The sequence below is a fragment of the Alternaria conjuncta genome (assembly GCF_024043145.1).
Source record: "Alternaria conjuncta strain BMP 0040 chromosome Unknown scaffold_27, whole genome shotgun sequence".
Taxonomy (NCBI): Eukaryota; Fungi; Ascomycota; class Dothideomycetes; order Pleosporales; family Pleosporaceae; genus Alternaria; species Alternaria conjuncta.
In genome coordinates, this window is record NW_026250116.1 from 132,072 (window position 1) to 147,575 (window position 15,504).

The 15,504-nt window shown below is 53.8% G+C and overlaps 5 protein-coding genes across 5 annotated transcripts; 1 reads left to right on the top strand and 4 right to left on the bottom strand.

Annotated features, from left to right (window-relative positions):
• Nucleotides 1-3,126: 3,126 nt before the first annotated feature.
• Nucleotides 3,127-4,362, bottom strand: J4E85_010875 (uncharacterized protein; the record flags this gene model as incomplete). Its single annotated transcript, XM_051475078.1, has 5 exons — nt 3,127-3,365; nt 3,419-3,826; nt 3,877-4,161; nt 4,286-4,317; nt 4,358-4,362. The coding sequence occupies 5 exons, from the start codon at nt 4,360-4,362 to the stop codon at nt 3,127-3,129; spliced, it is 969 nt and encodes a 322-aa protein (XP_051321104.1).
• Nucleotides 4,363-4,577: 215 nt separating this feature from the next.
• Nucleotides 4,578-5,998, bottom strand: J4E85_010876 (uncharacterized protein; the record flags this gene model as incomplete). Its single annotated transcript, XM_051475079.1, has 3 exons — nt 4,578-5,708; nt 5,761-5,879; nt 5,926-5,998. 3 exons carry the CDS (start codon nt 5,996-5,998, stop codon nt 4,578-4,580), a joined length of 1,323 nt encoding a protein of 440 aa, XP_051321105.1.
• A 504-nt stretch (nt 5,999-6,502) lies between these two features.
• J4E85_010877 (uncharacterized protein) lies at nt 6,503-10,429 on the top strand (the record flags this gene model as incomplete). Its single annotated transcript, XM_051475080.1, has 4 exons — nt 6,503-6,787; nt 6,843-8,466; nt 8,514-8,630; nt 8,676-10,429. The coding sequence occupies 4 exons, from the start codon at nt 6,503-6,505 to the stop codon at nt 10,427-10,429; spliced, it is 3,780 nt and encodes a 1,259-aa protein (XP_051321106.1).
• Nucleotides 10,430-10,723: 294 nt separating this feature from the next.
• Nucleotides 10,724-12,418, bottom strand: J4E85_010878 (uncharacterized protein; the record flags this gene model as incomplete). The annotated part of the gene is made up of 3 exons (XM_051475081.1): nt 10,724-11,589; nt 11,638-12,256; nt 12,308-12,418. The coding sequence occupies 3 exons, from the start codon at nt 12,416-12,418 to the stop codon at nt 10,724-10,726; spliced, it is 1,596 nt and encodes a 531-aa protein (XP_051321107.1).
• Nucleotides 12,419-13,059: 641 nt separating this feature from the next.
• On the bottom strand, nt 13,060-15,296 carry J4E85_010879 (uncharacterized protein; the record flags this gene model as incomplete). The annotated part of the gene is made up of 2 exons (XM_051475082.1): nt 13,060-13,308; nt 13,371-15,296. 2 exons carry the CDS (start codon nt 15,294-15,296, stop codon nt 13,060-13,062), a joined length of 2,175 nt encoding a protein of 724 aa, XP_051321108.1.
• Between the last annotated feature and the right edge of the window lie 208 nt (nt 15,297-15,504).

A 15,504-nucleotide genomic window follows, 5' to 3' on the forward strand; every position in this document is an offset into this window, starting at 1 on the left:
AGGTCTCCACGCGCTCGTTCATCTCAGGAAACATTGCTTTTGTCGTAGGAATGCATGCGACGGCTCTGAAATTCAATCGCAGTGCATCCTCCTGCGAGCAATGACGGCAACGGTGTACGGCAGGCAAGCCGCACTCACTCCGTGAACAAGATCACGGAGTGGTACGTAAGCCGATCGTGGTGCGTGCTCGCGGCTGGGGCCGTGGCTGTGGAGGCGTTGGCGCCACACTCTAATTGTAGCTTTATCGTAACGCTGCTGCGCACCTTCCGTACTGCTTCAGTTCACACATCTCTCTGCCACGAGCGACAAAGACGCCTGACATCTGACGCCTCCAGAAGATTAACATTGACAGCAGTAGCAGAACACCAAAGACGGGTTGGGCTTTCTCACCTCATCGCTACGCTATCCGTCCGTGCGCTGGCTAGCGTTGGCTAGCACCTACCCGATATATACAACTTTTTGCCCGTCGCTCTTTTGCTCTGCACCGCAAACATCCCAGTTCAACGCACACCTAGTGTGCAAGCCGACCCTCGGTAGCCAGGCATTTGCGGTCCTTGCGCAGGTCAAGTATACCTGCATCCTATCTCTACGTCGAGATATACACCCGTTAGCCATTGCTCTTAAGTGAACAGGGCCGACAAACCAACCTCTACTCCTCGGGAATAGTTGCCTCCAGTAACTATTTCAGTCATTTAGACGTTGTTACTATATCTAAGGTCACCTTAGTTTATAGCATTTCTTCTTCCAGATGTCTTTCGAGACTAACCACACCGCCCTTCTCTCCTCAACAGTGGAGCAAGAGCTCGGGCTCTTCTATGGTACGCTGCCGCTGCCGTGCAACACCTGAGACTTGGGTCACATATTGTGATTTTCTAGCAGATTGGTAGGCAAGGGCGTATCCTCTCCACACGGTTGAGAGCACTACAGTGTGCCGACTATAGTTGTTCAATCCGGACGACGTGAAGTTCATGCTTTGAAGAGACGGAAGACAGCTGAAGCTCTACTTCCAGCGGCACGAGTCGCTCACGACTCCCGCAATACACAACCATCTCGTACGCAAACGCACTTTTGCGATGAGAGACTTTAAGGTGGGCGTGACAGCCCCATCATCACCGTATCTATCCAATATCACAAATCAAGGTCAATGTCGTCGTCAGGCAGTTGTCCACATCGTCGTTTCTCCTGTCAATCCATCAATTGCCAGAGCAAGCTGACTACAAACAAAGGTCAACAGGGTCCATGATCTATCGCAACGAGCCACTATATCGAGCTACCGTCCAGCTCACCTGCTCCCTCCGAGCCAACACGGCCCCGCCAACGCTCTCAAGCCCCAGGCTCAAAGTCACCTTCCAACGGGCCCCCATAAAGCCCCGTCAGACAAACAACAGCCGCCTGATACGTCACACTCCCCGTACTAGTACAGTCCTTCCTCAGCTGCGCGCTTCCGTAATAGCAATTACCAACCGCCGCATTCGGGGACGAGACGGTATTGATTAGCACCCCATAGTCGACCGAACGGTCACGATCCGCGTCATTCGTCGCCGCGCCACAGTCGCCAGAGAAGCTGCCCGCAGATCTGACAATGCGCATGGTGGAGGGACAACCAGGGATCTCCAAGTCGCAGAAATCCTTGTTCTTCCAGTCGTTCAGTTTGCCGGTGCTGTGGAGGTGGCGGCGGAACAGAAGTCGTCGGTTCCGAAGCCGTTTTCTTGACCTTCGATGCCTGCGGGTGAGTGTTGGGTGGCTGTGAGTGGACGAAGTTGGAGTGACATGTACCTGCGCTGTTCCACGTTCCGATGATGTGCAGTTGGCCTGGAGTGGAGAAGGTGCCGCCGAGCTCGGAGCCGGCGTATCTGCCTATGACGAAGTCGGCGTAGGTGGAGGTGGTGAAGAAGCCTAAGAGGGGGATGAGAGTGAGCTGGGGAGTCTTGATGTTGGGTATAGGAAGTAAGGTCTTGAGGTTGGATGACGATGTGGCAGAGAGTGTTGAAAGTGCTCTTTGATGCGGATGTCCTTCGATTTGCTGTATGGCAGGTGTCTACTTATACATCTCTTTCTTCCCACCTGCTCTTACCGTTATGGTGGAGGTCATCGCGATCGATCATCTGCCAACTCTTCATTCCGTTGTCCAACCTATGCCCGTGCGATGCGCGTTAGCTCTATGTCCTGTCGTCACTAACAGTAGCCTTCGTCTGAAGTTGCAACAAGCACCCTAAGGCCAACCCTCATTTCATTCGGTATCGGAAGGATGCATTCGGCTCCACCTCCAACAACAGTGCGTAGTGGTAGTGGATACGACGAGCGCCGAATGCCCGTGATGAACGGTCATCGACCATCTCAGCCTTGACTTCGAAGATAGTTAGCGTCAGCATCAGCGTAGCATTAGACGACTTTTAGGATGAGCTTGTTACTCATTTGACAGACTTATGCGAAGAGCTCATAAGCACGTAATTCAGACGCAACCTTATAATCAAGAAGCTTATGGTATCCTACAAAGCGCATAAAAACCTGAGGTCGATAGTGAAGGCACCTCATACAAGAAAAAACCTGAACAGGTCTGCAGACCACATCAAACCAAAAACTTGCAAAGTAGGTAACCTAACGTCAACGTCGACTCCAGGGCGTTCAGTTTTTGCCTAGGTTGGCGTGAAGGCACAAATAATCCTTCAGGGGAGCGGAGTCGCAAACAATGGGACTGGAGGTCTGGGGGCCTGGAGATATCGTGGTAGGCCTGACACTACCATGCCGATCAAGTTAAAGCCACTAGACGTGAATGGGGAAGTAATGTGAAGCTGAGAAATTGAAGACCTGGCTGAGTGCCTTTCGTTAATCATGGGAAAAAATAGGCAAAGGCATGGCCGACGATAAGTCGGCGTGCGTGAAGCCTTGACTAAGATGCGGTATATGAAAGAGTGTATATGACGAACACTTGTTTGAAAGCTTGAAGCTAGCACTTTAGATTTCATATGCCTATCAGTGGGATTAATATTGTATGGCGCGATGCATAGCAGATCGATCGTATATGTACGCATCATATCGCACATGTCTAACATAGGGCCGCCCATTCCTCCGCCATGCTCAGTTCCCATGCCCCATCGCAGCAACAACCGACGCACACCCCTCGATTCATCTTCCTAGCGGACCAGTATTGGCAGTACCACCAGTCCTCCTTGACGACTTGCCTCCTCCAAGCATGAAGTTCCCCAGACCACGCGGACCGCCGGCAAGAGGCTGCCTGGTCATCGGCGAGTTCTGGTACGAGGAATGCGCATCCTGATTCAAGTACGGAGGAGGCTGGCGTGAACCACCGAGGACTGGTAGCTGGCTTCTGTGAGCTTGCGAAGGCGTCCCGACTGGAGCTGTATCTTCACTGTGTCAGCGCGCGATGCTCTCACTCATAATCGAAGGAGTAACTCACGACCAGTGTTGTTCCTCACACCCAAACCCCGCCTCTGCAACTGTGGATCGAACGGAGGCCCGAGATGCACACCACCCTGCTGCTGCCGTCCACTGCTCCCAGAACTCCTACTAAAGTCTCTGTTGTGCGGTCTACCACCACCGGCCTGCTGCGACATGTTCATCTGACTGTAGTTGGCAGTTCCGGTCCGCGTTCCAGGAAGGCGGTCGATGAAGCGGTCACCACGAGCAGTCTGGATCGTGTACGCCGCCTCATCACCAGCAGCATGAGCTACCTGCGTTGCCATGACATTGCCTTTCAATTGCTGGTAGAGAGCTTGGGTCTGCGCCTGCGCTTTCGTCTTCTGTTTATAGGCTTTCGCAAGTTCATAGTTTTTGCCCTCGAGAACTTCCTGTTCGGCTTGCATGGCTACGCGACTGTTAGTAATGGAGCATTTAGAGGAAGATGCTATGACCTACCCTGCATCTTGTCTTGCAACGCCTTGATCTGCGAATTCGCATCGTGCACGAGCTGATCCATCTGCTGACTGAGCGTATCGTACTTGCCAGTCAAGCCTTTTGCAAGATGCTCCTGATAGATAATCTCCTGCGACGTCTGATAGCTATGGAATGCCAAGCCGCGACTGGCACACTCCATGATGATTGTTGGACTCAGGCCGCTGAGTACCGACGTCTTGTAGTCTTCTGATGGGTTAAGACCTGCGACAACCACATCGTCGGGGTTGTGCAACGATGAGTTGCATGCTGGACAAGTTCGATGCGCATTTGTAGACCTCGACAGCCCGGTGACATCTGCGCAATTGCTGCAAAAGACGTGACTGGTGCGATGGTCAGCGAAAAGCGTCAGAGGCAGGTGGGATAGACATACCTGCACGTAGTAACCACGGCGCGTTCATGCAGCTGCGATCGACACTTGAGCTCATTGCAACGCAGAACGTACTCCATGGCGAGTGGCGGTTGTGAAGTGGAGGAAGTTTCGTCGGCGGATGGAAAGCACGATGTTGACGCGAAAGCACGTGGTCCGCTCACTGAGGCAAGAGCAACCAAACTCGTGTAAATTCTGTCCTAACCAGAACGTAGCATGAATTCGTGTCTTATGGATCCGCGCAACAATAATACTCAGGGTGCGTCCGTGGGGCCTGCCGCTTCAGTAATCGAGGCTATCGATCATCCTTGTCCGGCTTCCGCCGTTGCCTTGTGCTCTTCTTGCCAGCCACGGCTGTATCGTCCTCCTCTTCATCTCGACCCTTTGCGAGTTCACCATCCAACTCCCACTCCTCGGGGTCATACCAGTCCTCGCCATCGCTCATCTCTCCTACATGGCCTTCCGCTTTTGACCACTTGTATACATCCTGCCTCATGCGGTCGGCTTGTAGCAGGCCTTGATACAAGTCTGATGTTATCCGTGCGACCTCCTCCTGTTTTTGTACGTAGGCCATGAGGAGCATGCGCGTCTCCTCGGCTTCGTTCGGCGGAAGACCAAAGTCGCGGTCTGGCAACGAATCCGACGGATGTATGAAAAGAGGATGTATTGCGCCGACACCACTCGAGGGTGAATGAGGTGGGGAGGGAGTCGAAGCTGCGTGCGCCTGTGCTCGTCTGCGCGTCGTCATCCTATGTGTCTGTTGCGACGCGGTATCAGACGCGTCTTCGGGCGTTCCTTCTCCGTTCTCTTGCGCCTGCTCTGTATCTCCTGCGTGCGTTCCGTTGGTCACAGGATGTGCGCCATTGACCCTCTCTGAACTCGTATCGCCGTTAGTCTCGGTCTGTCGACTAGTGCCATTGGGCTGGCCTGCATCCTCCATGTCTACGTCATGAGGACTTTCTATGGTCTCGCGCATTTCCGCATCGTGGGGTTGTTGCTGCTCTCCTTCGCCCGCGCGCCCATTTGCGCTGCTAGCCCATGGCTCCTGGAACGGTGCCCTGCCCATAGCAGCAAGGGCAGCTGGCGCAAACGTGGAGTCGCCCTGCAGTTTCACGAATAGAGTCTTCGCCCGCGCGTTGGTAACCTGCTCTTTTCGAGAGAGGGCTCCCGCTTCGCTCGCGAGGTCTGTGAGATGCCGCGAGGAGTATGCTACGCTCAGGGCAGGGTGGTTGGGTAGGTCGGCGGCCGAGGTGAGCGGCGCAAGAAGGCTCTCGAGCTGTATGTTGCCGTAAGGATTCTCCTCGACAGCCTCCACATCTTCCTCGTCTTCGTAATCTTCTTCGACTTCGACGACATCACCGTCCGCATCGTATCGTGGAGGGTTGCGCTGTAGGATGGACCTGTGGTAGCCGGCGTGCTCAATGCGCTGGAGGCGTCAGTCTACAGTCGACACCCGAGTCGCACAAGCCAAGACGCACCTTCTTGTACGGTCGCGGGTCAGAGAGGAAGTCTGGGTCGCTGGCGCGCGCATAATGGACCTTGCGCCTCAAATCCTGCTTGTTGCTGTTTAAGGGTGTTTCGGAGTCTTCTGTGTCGGCTGCGCAGTGTTAGCTAGGCCTGTGTCGAGGTAGGAATGAGCCTACAGTCGTCTTTTCGCAGCATCTTCCTCTTCATGCTGAAAATGGTATCCATAATCTGCTGCTGTTGGCCCGCCATGGCGTCAGGGCCTCTGGCCAGCGCGAGCGTAAGGTGGTGAAGATGCGGAGTATCGATACGAGCGCGTTCAGCTAGTACAACGACTGATTGCGCTGTCAAAGGTATTTGGAGGTGTGGATACGCGTAGCGGCGAAGCTGGATTGCAAAAGTATAGCTGTAGAGTGTCGGAGAGAAAGTGTGGAGGGATCGGGCGGCATAGAGAACGTGCATGGCAAGGGTTCAGCTAGCTTCCCGCGCTCATCCATGGATGTGTCGACCCGCGACCATCGATGACGAAGCCGCGAACAATCTGTACACTATCTCCATGCTGCCACAAACACGCCTGATATCGCCAGTTCGATACAGCACCTAGGAAGCCCACGTCTGGCTTTGCGATTCTCGTGCGACGAGCAAATCCACTCCGCAGCACTTCCGCTCTCCCCCAACTCCGAAAAGCAGCACCACGTCGACACCACGCTTGTGAGATACAAGCTGGAAACCACGCGACTCGGGCATGGAGTTATAATGGAGGCATACCCATCAGACTTCACTGCGCACAACCTACCGTTTATTGTCCTTTCAGGCCTAGCGACCAGCAAAGAGGTCGATCCCCCTCCATCGGTCCAGCATGTGCTTCCGGGGCGCGCTGTCACAACCATCAGCTCAGATCTACCGCCAGCAGAAGGTGACCGGGCAAATGAACTACTCCAAGAGTTCCAGAGTGCAGATGGCACGAACGCGCCGTGGAATGGGCGTGACTTTAGTCGCCGAGGCATCACGCATGGCTTCAGAATACGGAGTGTAGGAAGGGTACATGCGCCTGCGATTATGCCACGGGAAGGAGCCATGGGCTGATGTTTGCTAGAACTTCCAACTGCCCCCGAAAAAGGCAGATGCGCCCTCAAACTCCGAGACAACCCCTCCAGGCAGTCCCACCATCGCAGCCGCAACGTCCTGGGTCCTGCATTCGCCCATATCGCCCCTCTCACCAGCGTCGCCCTCCTTCCCCGACGGCGTCATCGCTCCTGCCTGGGTCGCCAAGCACCAGCACTACGTTCCTTCCGTATTCGTCTCCTTCTTCAACTTCACCACAGACCCCATTACGAACAGCTTGCACGATAATCAGCTGAAGACGGACATCAACAAGATCAAGAGCCAGATACAAAAGTCAGACTACCGAACAAGATACGTTGTGGTATTGCTAAGTGACAAGACTATAATCGAGGCACCAGACATCGAAGAGCGACTGGCGACGATACGGCGGGCTACAGGCTTGGATCCAAAGAATTCACTCTTCTTTCTTCCTCCAAGGACATCCAAGGTCGAGCTGCAGGCATTCGTCACTTCTATCCTGGCCATACTACAACCTATCTGTGTCGAGTATTACCGCGACCTCACGAAACATGCGCGGAGGAAGAAAGGACGAGGCACAATTCCTCCTCCCACAGCTCCACCAACGCGTGGCACCTCCCAAACGCTGTCGTATCCTGGGTGGGGTGTTCGTTATGACTTCAAGCTGGGTATTCTCGCCGAGTTTCGCCAGGAGATGGACGCTGCACAGCGACACTACGGGGCTGCTTTGGAGGCATTGTTTGGTGCCGAGGGCCTGTTTGAAACAACGGCAAGCTGGTCTCCAAGATGGGACGAAATACGATTGCTAGCAGATATCATCGCACTACGACACATTCGATGTCAACTATGGAACAATTTCCCTACTTCCGCGGTCCAGTCTTGGTTGCGATACAAGTGGAGATTACAAGACGTGCTCGATCGCCGGGGCAAGGGTACTAACAACTATGGTTGGCAGGCTTGGGAATCTACATGGGCCCAAGTGATGGCTGAGATGGTACGACGCACAGAATTGCCAGTTTTCAAGATACGAGATCCTGTCCCGGACACAGATCCCTTGCCAGACATTCCTAACTCGCTATACTCTCAGCCCGAGAAACAGTTCCCGGTAGGAGAAAGACTACCTCCATGGGAACTGTTACATCATGCCGGATATTGGCACAAGATTGCCAGTGACCACGCAAAGAGGCGCTACATCCTTGCCAGAGAGATGCCAGAGGAAGACCGAACACCACCAGGCATGTCTCCTGCCGCCAAGGTCTCAGCTCGGAATCAGATATACGACCACTACCTCGTTCCGCAACCTCACGAAGAGTATCCTGTACCTGGTATCGGCAATGGATTCGAGCACTGGAAAGACATCTCGTCCAAGCTTAATGCCGCGATATCTGAGTTTAGAGCTCGGGGACAACACCGGAAAGTAGATCAGTTGCAACTCGAGGTGGCTCGAACATTACTTCACGTAAAAAGATTTGACGATGCCTTCAAAGTACTGCGATCACTCTGGGAAACGATGGCATGGCGGAAAGAAGGATGGTGGAGCTTAGCTTCGGAGGTAGTATGGACTCTGCATGAGTGCGCACTGCGAGTACAGAGCCGAGAGTCATATGTTGCAACGGAGTGGGAGCTGTATAGTCAAAGTCAGTGTTATTCGTCTTTCACACGAAGCTTCACTAACAACCACCAGCGATCCCTGGCAAGACAAAATACAAGTACGACTTGATGACATGTTTGGACGTCTTCTCGGATGCGACTGCCGAGAAGGTGAGTGTGAGTCTAAATGCTAAAGACCACATATCCTGCTGTAAGTATAGAAGTCTTATACAATGACCCAATGCTGACATTACAGTATCAACATCATTCGCCTTTGCTGAAGCCGAAGGTAATGTTGGCGAACCCCTTCATGCACAACTCGCCATCAGCTCCAATGCTCGACCAGGCTCCGCCCCTATCACATTGTCTTTTTTCCAGTACCAGTTCAATGGTGGTTTGGCTGAAGTCCGCTTGAATCACAACGCCGACGAATCCTCCGCAAGTACCTCAATCATGTACACCTGCACATTAGAAGAAACTCACTCCGCTACCGGAAAGCCACGCTGGGCCGGAACAGCTGATCTCACGCTCCACCCGGGGCAAACTAAAGTGTACAGTCTCCCACTCATTCTGCGCGAGTCTGGGGATGTCGATGTTGTCGCGTGCGTCTTCGGCGTCAGCACGGAAAAGTTTGATCTCGTTTGCTCAGACACAGATCCAGAGACTCCAACTCATCCTGTTTGGTGGATCAAGTCAGATACCAAGATCAAATCAAGATCACTGAAGCATGGATCTGGTATGTCGGTGCACATACTACCCAAACCGCCAAAGATGGAAATCAACCTACCGGACGTTCGCAACCAGTACTACACGGATGAGTCCGTGACGCTAGCGATAGAGATTCTGAACCAAGAAGAAGAGGACACTGAAGCTGTCCTTGAGGTGCGATTACTGGGCCGCTCCAAAGACACGCTGAGCTACACCTGGGTCGAGCGTCCAGCAGAGTCACCCATGAAGGAAGTCCCGCCAGCGCTCGACGGTTCAACAGATGTAGACCTCCCGGGCCATGTAGTAGGGAAGCTAGCCCAGGGTGCACGAACAACAGAGAGAATCCGCTTCACTGCACCCGCAGATCCAGCAGACTACGCCTTGGAAGTCAAGGTACTATACCACCTCCTCAGCGACCGCGACATACCCATCTCCAAGATCATGGTCGCCGATCTCGTCTTCAACGCACCCTTCGAAGCGAGCTACGACCTCATGGCACGTGTGCACCCCGATCCATGGCCCAGCTACTTCGAGCTCCAAGAGGCCGAAAGCAACGTCAACCCCGAATCGCCCGATGCATTCGGCATAGCGCAGAAATGGGGCCTACGAGCCAAAGTCGCATCCTTCGCCGACGAACAGCTCATCGTCAGCGACCTAGCCGTCCAAGTCCATAGCATCCACGGCGGCGCAACATGCGACGTCACCAAAGAATTTTCTATCGCAGAAACGCCCATGGAACCCCAGGTCCTAAGCGAATGGGGCTTCAGCCTGGATATCCAGAAGAACAACCTGGAAGAACGTCGCTCCACCGCCCTCGACACCACTCTAAACATAACATGGAAGCGTACCTCCGACCCCACCGCCTCCCCAGTAACATCCTCCCTCCCCATCCCGCGCATCCAAATCCCCTCCTCAGAACCCCGCGTCCTGGCTTCCCACCACCTCTCTCCCACAACCCCCTCACTCATCCATCTCGACTACGTCCTCGAGAACCCCACCATGCACTTCCTCACTTTCGAGCTCGCCATGGAAGCTAGTGAGGATTTCGGTTTCAGCGGACCTAAACTACGGACGCTGCATCTGCTGCCTATGAGTCGGCAGACGGTCAGGTATAACTTGCTGTCGAATGTGGAAGGGGATTGGATTATGCCGAATCTGAAGGTTACGGATCGGTACTTTAATAAGACGTTGAAGGTGCAGGGGACGGAGGGGATGAGGGTGGATAAGAAGGGGGTGGGGATTTGGGTGCCTGGTGATGATGGAGAGGCGGAGCAAGGAGTGGGGGAAGGGAAGGTAGAGTAGGGGTGGAAGTAAGTCGTTTGAGAGCTTGGCGGTCTTGATGAGTGATGCAGTAGATGAGCTTGCGCCCGTAGAATTGTGCTTTCGATATACGAATGATGATGGTCAAACGCTAAATGTGCGATATACATCCACTATTAGATGCATATTCCCCCAGGCCCCTCCCAAGTCACGACAATCTACCCAGACCACCTACCCTTCGTCACCGGATCCCTCCCCGGCACCACAGCATCCCTCCAAAGATCCTCATCCTGCTCATGCCTTGGGATAAAACGCCGCGGCTCCGCAAACATCGTCTCACCGGTGATAAGCGGCATGGACATTGTAGTATCTATATTGTTCTGAAATCTCATCAGTTATTAGGGACTCCCTGGGGGGATTATGTGGGGAGGAGGAAGGAGGAGGCTGGGCATACTGCTGTGGTTGTTGCGGTTCTTCGCCGTAGTAGATTGGGGCTTCGAAGTCGGTGGCGGCGTGGGAGAGGATTGTGGGGTCGATTTGGGGGATTTGCGTTGATGGGGGTGGTTGTTGTTGGGTTTGAGGTTGTGGTTGCTGGGAGATGGTGGTTTGGGGCGTGGTCATTGTGTTTGTAGGTTGTGACTGTGATTGTGGAGCGCTGGCATCGACTTCGACGATCTTGTCTTCTTGTACTCTTACTTCGCGGTCGCGCAGACGGCGCATTAGTCCGAGGAACTGTGAGTTTTGGAACTTCTCGCTTGTGTTGTCTGCTACGCGCTCTAGCAACCGGCCTGCTGTTGCCGCCATCTCGTCGTCCTCATTTCTTGGCGGTTGTTCTTGCTTCTGCTCTTCTTCTGGTTTCTGTTCGAAGTGTTGTAGCGGCTCTGGTGTTCGCATGTAGCCTGCTGCTTCTAGATCCTGCCATATTTGCTCTTCGCTCATCTGAACACGAGACCCCAGTGGGTATTGTGACATGAGGCGTTGGTTGATAGCCTTGATGAGCTCTTCGGCGCGCGTCTTGACTTCTTGAGGCGCATCGCGATTTACGATTCTTTGAAGAGAATCGACAATCCATTTCCCTTCGTTCGCATCTTGGACCAGAGTACCGCTCTTCTCCAGGCGATCCATGTTCTCGAGGTAGGCTACTGCTTCGTCGGTTCGCCCGAGACCGGTTTCGCTCCAGACTTGGATGGCGGAGTAGACAGCTAAGCTCACAGTCAGCACTCGTAGTTGGTTAGACGGACACTACACACCTGGCCGCGTTTCTCGTATCCGTTGAAGAAGAGGATCCATCTCACCCGGCCGGTCCAGATCCAGCGCCTCTTGCGCTGGCTGTGTGTGTACTTGCTCTGCCTCTGCCGTCTCCATCATGTCTTGTTGCGCCTGCGCAAATGCTTGTTCGAAAGCCGCCTCGTCGAACGCTGGTACGTCATCCTGGGCGCGCTGCTTCCCTTGCGCGACCTCTGAGACTTGGGCGTTCTGGAAAGTCGGGGTCTGCATGTATGCTTGTCCACCAAATCCACCCATGTTGTATCCCGACATGCCTCCATATGGGGTTTGCTGTAATGCAGGCGCCTGTGCGACCGGGGCCTGCTGCCTCAAGAAGTCCTGATGCCATGCTGACGCTGCGCTCGCCGGCTGCTGTCGCTGTTGCTGCAACGTCTGTGGCGGCGGACTGCTAACATTCAAGCGTTGAAAGTCGGCCGCCCAGTCGGGTGCTTGTGGAGCTTGCGCGAACTGGGGAGGAGGTTGCGCGAATCGTGGATCGAAAGGTTGGAAGTTTTGTGTTGGAAGAGGCCGGCCGCCGGCTTGAAAGGCTTCAAACTCGTTATCTAACGCGCCTACATTTGGTCCCGGAGATGATCTAAAGCCCTGCTACAGTTTAGATGGCGAAGCGAAACATTTCTCGGTATGACCACATACCTGCGCCGGTGAATGTCTGCCGACCAAGCGGTCCTGCTGAAGCGTCCGGTCTACGGTCGTGTGCTTCTGGAAGTTTTGCAGGGCATTTGAAGGCCCACAAAGCTCCGCCATGTCGAATCAAGAAGGAATAAAAGTGCACTAAGAGGGGTATCAACGCATGCTAGAAGGAAAGTGTGAGAGAGTCTGTCGGAGTGATGGTGTTGCGGCAACTGAGCGTCATGTTCCCGGAGATCAGAAGCCGACCGCATGCCGAGGCAAGAGGCGTGAGTGGACCCCACGCGTCAGCCCTAGAGCTGTCAGGCAGGTGCGATCCATGGATGACGCACAAGCACGTGCTACACTCTTCACTCCCCAAATTCTGTGAAAGCGGCAGTTGGTAAGATCGCGCGTTGCATAAATTAAGTCGCACGTCTTCGAGCTGGAATGGATCAGAAGATCATTGAGAAAGCGTAGACCCAAATCGACGTAGCACAACACCGGTGAAGAGCTGGAAGTCGTTGAGACGCACGCATATGCGCAAAGCGTTACACAGCATCGCAAGCGACGTAGACAGGTGAAGTCACATGAACTGAGATCGAGATCGACAATAAGCCAAATCCATGCATACAGAACTACGTAACAGAACAACCGAGCGAAGGTACCTATGTATGTGTATAAAATCCTAGAGAGAAGATTGGTATATGTCGTCATGAGCAAAGAGAAACCAACTCCTCCAAAACACAAACGCATCATAAAACCCCATCTCAACCCCCTTATCTACCATAAAACATCTCCCCCAGACTAATATTCGCCTGACGAGACGAACCCCCAACCACACTCCTAGACCTAGACCTCGACTTCTTCCTCACAAAAGCATACTCCTTCTTACCGTGTCTATCCCTCCCTTCCGATTCAATAAACAACTTGCTACCGTGTCCAGTGCGCAGACGACGGGTATGTTCGAAGAGGATGTCGGTTTCGCGTTGGGACATTTCGCGGAGGACGATGATGTATTCGGGGTTCTGGGTAGGATGTTAGTATAGTACTTGGTAGCAGAGTACAGGGTTGGTGGATGGGGACTTACTACGTCGAATTCGTAGGGGATGTCGTAGTAGTGCAGCGTCTCGACGTCGAGATGGCTTCTGTGTACCTTGGCGTAGGTAGGCGGTGGTGCAATAGCGATTTGATGCGAAGAAGAGTGCGAGTGAGAATGAGAGTGGTGGTGGTGCGGTGGTGGCGGAGGCGCAGGAGGAGCGATTGGATGGAGAGGATGGTTAGGCATCATGCCGGCCTGGAGCTCACGCTGCTTGTCCGGGTTGACGAGCGCCTGGATCTGGTTGTCTTGGAAGCCGAATTGAGCGAGTCGCTTGCGCATCGTCTCCTCGAGCTCCTTCTCCTGGGCCTCTTTCCTTCGCTTCTCGGCTTCTTCTGCCGCTTGCTGCTTTCGCGTGAAGGCGTCGAATTCTTCCTTTTCCTTGCGCTTTCGCTCTTCCTCTTCGAGTTTGAGCTTCATGATGAGCTCCTCTTTTGCTCGCTTCTCCTTGTCGGCGTCTAGGATCTTCTTGCGCTCGTACTCGTAGATGATACGGTCTTTCTCTGCTTGAGCTTCGGCCTCTTCTTTGGCCTTCTTCCGTTGGTATTCATCGACAGCACGCTGTTGAGCTTCCTTTGCCTCTCTTGCCTGTTTAGCTACCTTGGCTTCGTTATCAGCGATGATTCGCTTGCGCTCTTCTTCAAATGCCTTTTCCTTGAGTTCACGCTCCCGTGCCTCCTTCTCAAGTTTGGCCGTGTTCTCTGCAATGATGCGCGCGCGCTCTTCGTTCTCTCGCTTCCTCTTCTTCTCCATATCAGAAAGGATCTTCTCACGCTGTTCCTCGGCCTCGCGTTGCTCTCTGGCTTGCTTGAGCTTGGCCTCGGCGAGAATTCGCTTGCGTTCGTCATCCTGTTCTCTCTGCTCCCTCTCTAGTTTGGCAAGCATCTTGTCGCGCTGTTCCTCAGCCTCCCTTTGCTCTCTGGACATCTTTGCCCTGTTCTCGGCGATGATTTGAGCTTTCTTCCTCTCCTCGTCGATATCGCGTCGCTCGCGGTCTCGGTCTTCCCTCTCTCGCTTCAACTCCCAATCGCGACGCATACTCTCCTCCATTCTCTTGATGTTTTCCGCTTCTTGCTCACGGTCCCTTCTGTCATGGATGAACTCAAGCTCAACCCTGCGCCTGGCCAATTCTTCCCGTCTCTCGGTTTCCCTCTCCCAACGTTCTCGTTCAGCCTTCTCCTCGGCTTCTTCAAGGCGTTGTTGCGTTAGTGCCTCTTGTATCTTATCCTTGTAGCCATCTGACGAGTGATGACGTCTCTCCCTTTCGAGTTGCTGTTCAGCATCCCGAAGCCGCTGCTCAGCAAGTGTCAACTTGACTTTGTCCTCATAACTGCGGTCTGGCGAGTGATGATGGTATCGCTCCTGACGCTCCCTCTCAAGCCTATCTTCGAGATCTCTAAGGCGTTGCTCAGCAAGTGTCAACTTGATCTTGTCTTCGTAATTCGGCTCGGGAGCACGTTGATGCTCATACTCGTGCCTAGAGCGCGACCGGTGCTCCTTCTTTATGTCTGCTCGCAGCGCAGCGATATTGTCTTCCAGGTCCTCAAACCCACCAGGCATGCGTCGGCCACGAGGACTGGCGTCTTGACCCTTCTGCTCAGTGCTTACACGGGGGTGGCTATCGTTATCCAGGTGACTGGTGTTGTAGATTGTCACGTTGGGAGCAGGCGCATGACCTTGTGAGCGAGTTCGATGGAGACCGGTTGTATAGTGCACTTCTGGAGCCAGAAACTCTGTCGTGCGACGACCGTAGTCAGGACGATAGACCTCGTCGTCTTGGACTCTCCGCGGTGGGGGCCGGGGTGCGGGGGGATGAACATGACGGGTGTGAATGTTCAAAGTGTCCTTTGTGACTTTGTGCCTGGACCACTCATCGTCCGTCGAGTAACTCGGGTCCCAGTCGGATGCTCGTGGCATAGTGGGCGAAGAGGCTGAAAAGACGGGTGAAAAGTAGAAAATATATCCCGACTGTTCAGTCTGAAATTTGAAGTGAGGACAAAGCAGAGCAATCAATCCAAAACCTTTGGGTTGGTCTCAGTTGCGGCGTGGACACACAGAGCGGGGTCGACGCTGAGGGGGCGGCACAGCAGCAGAGGTGACACGGTATAAAGAGAAGGTAACGTAA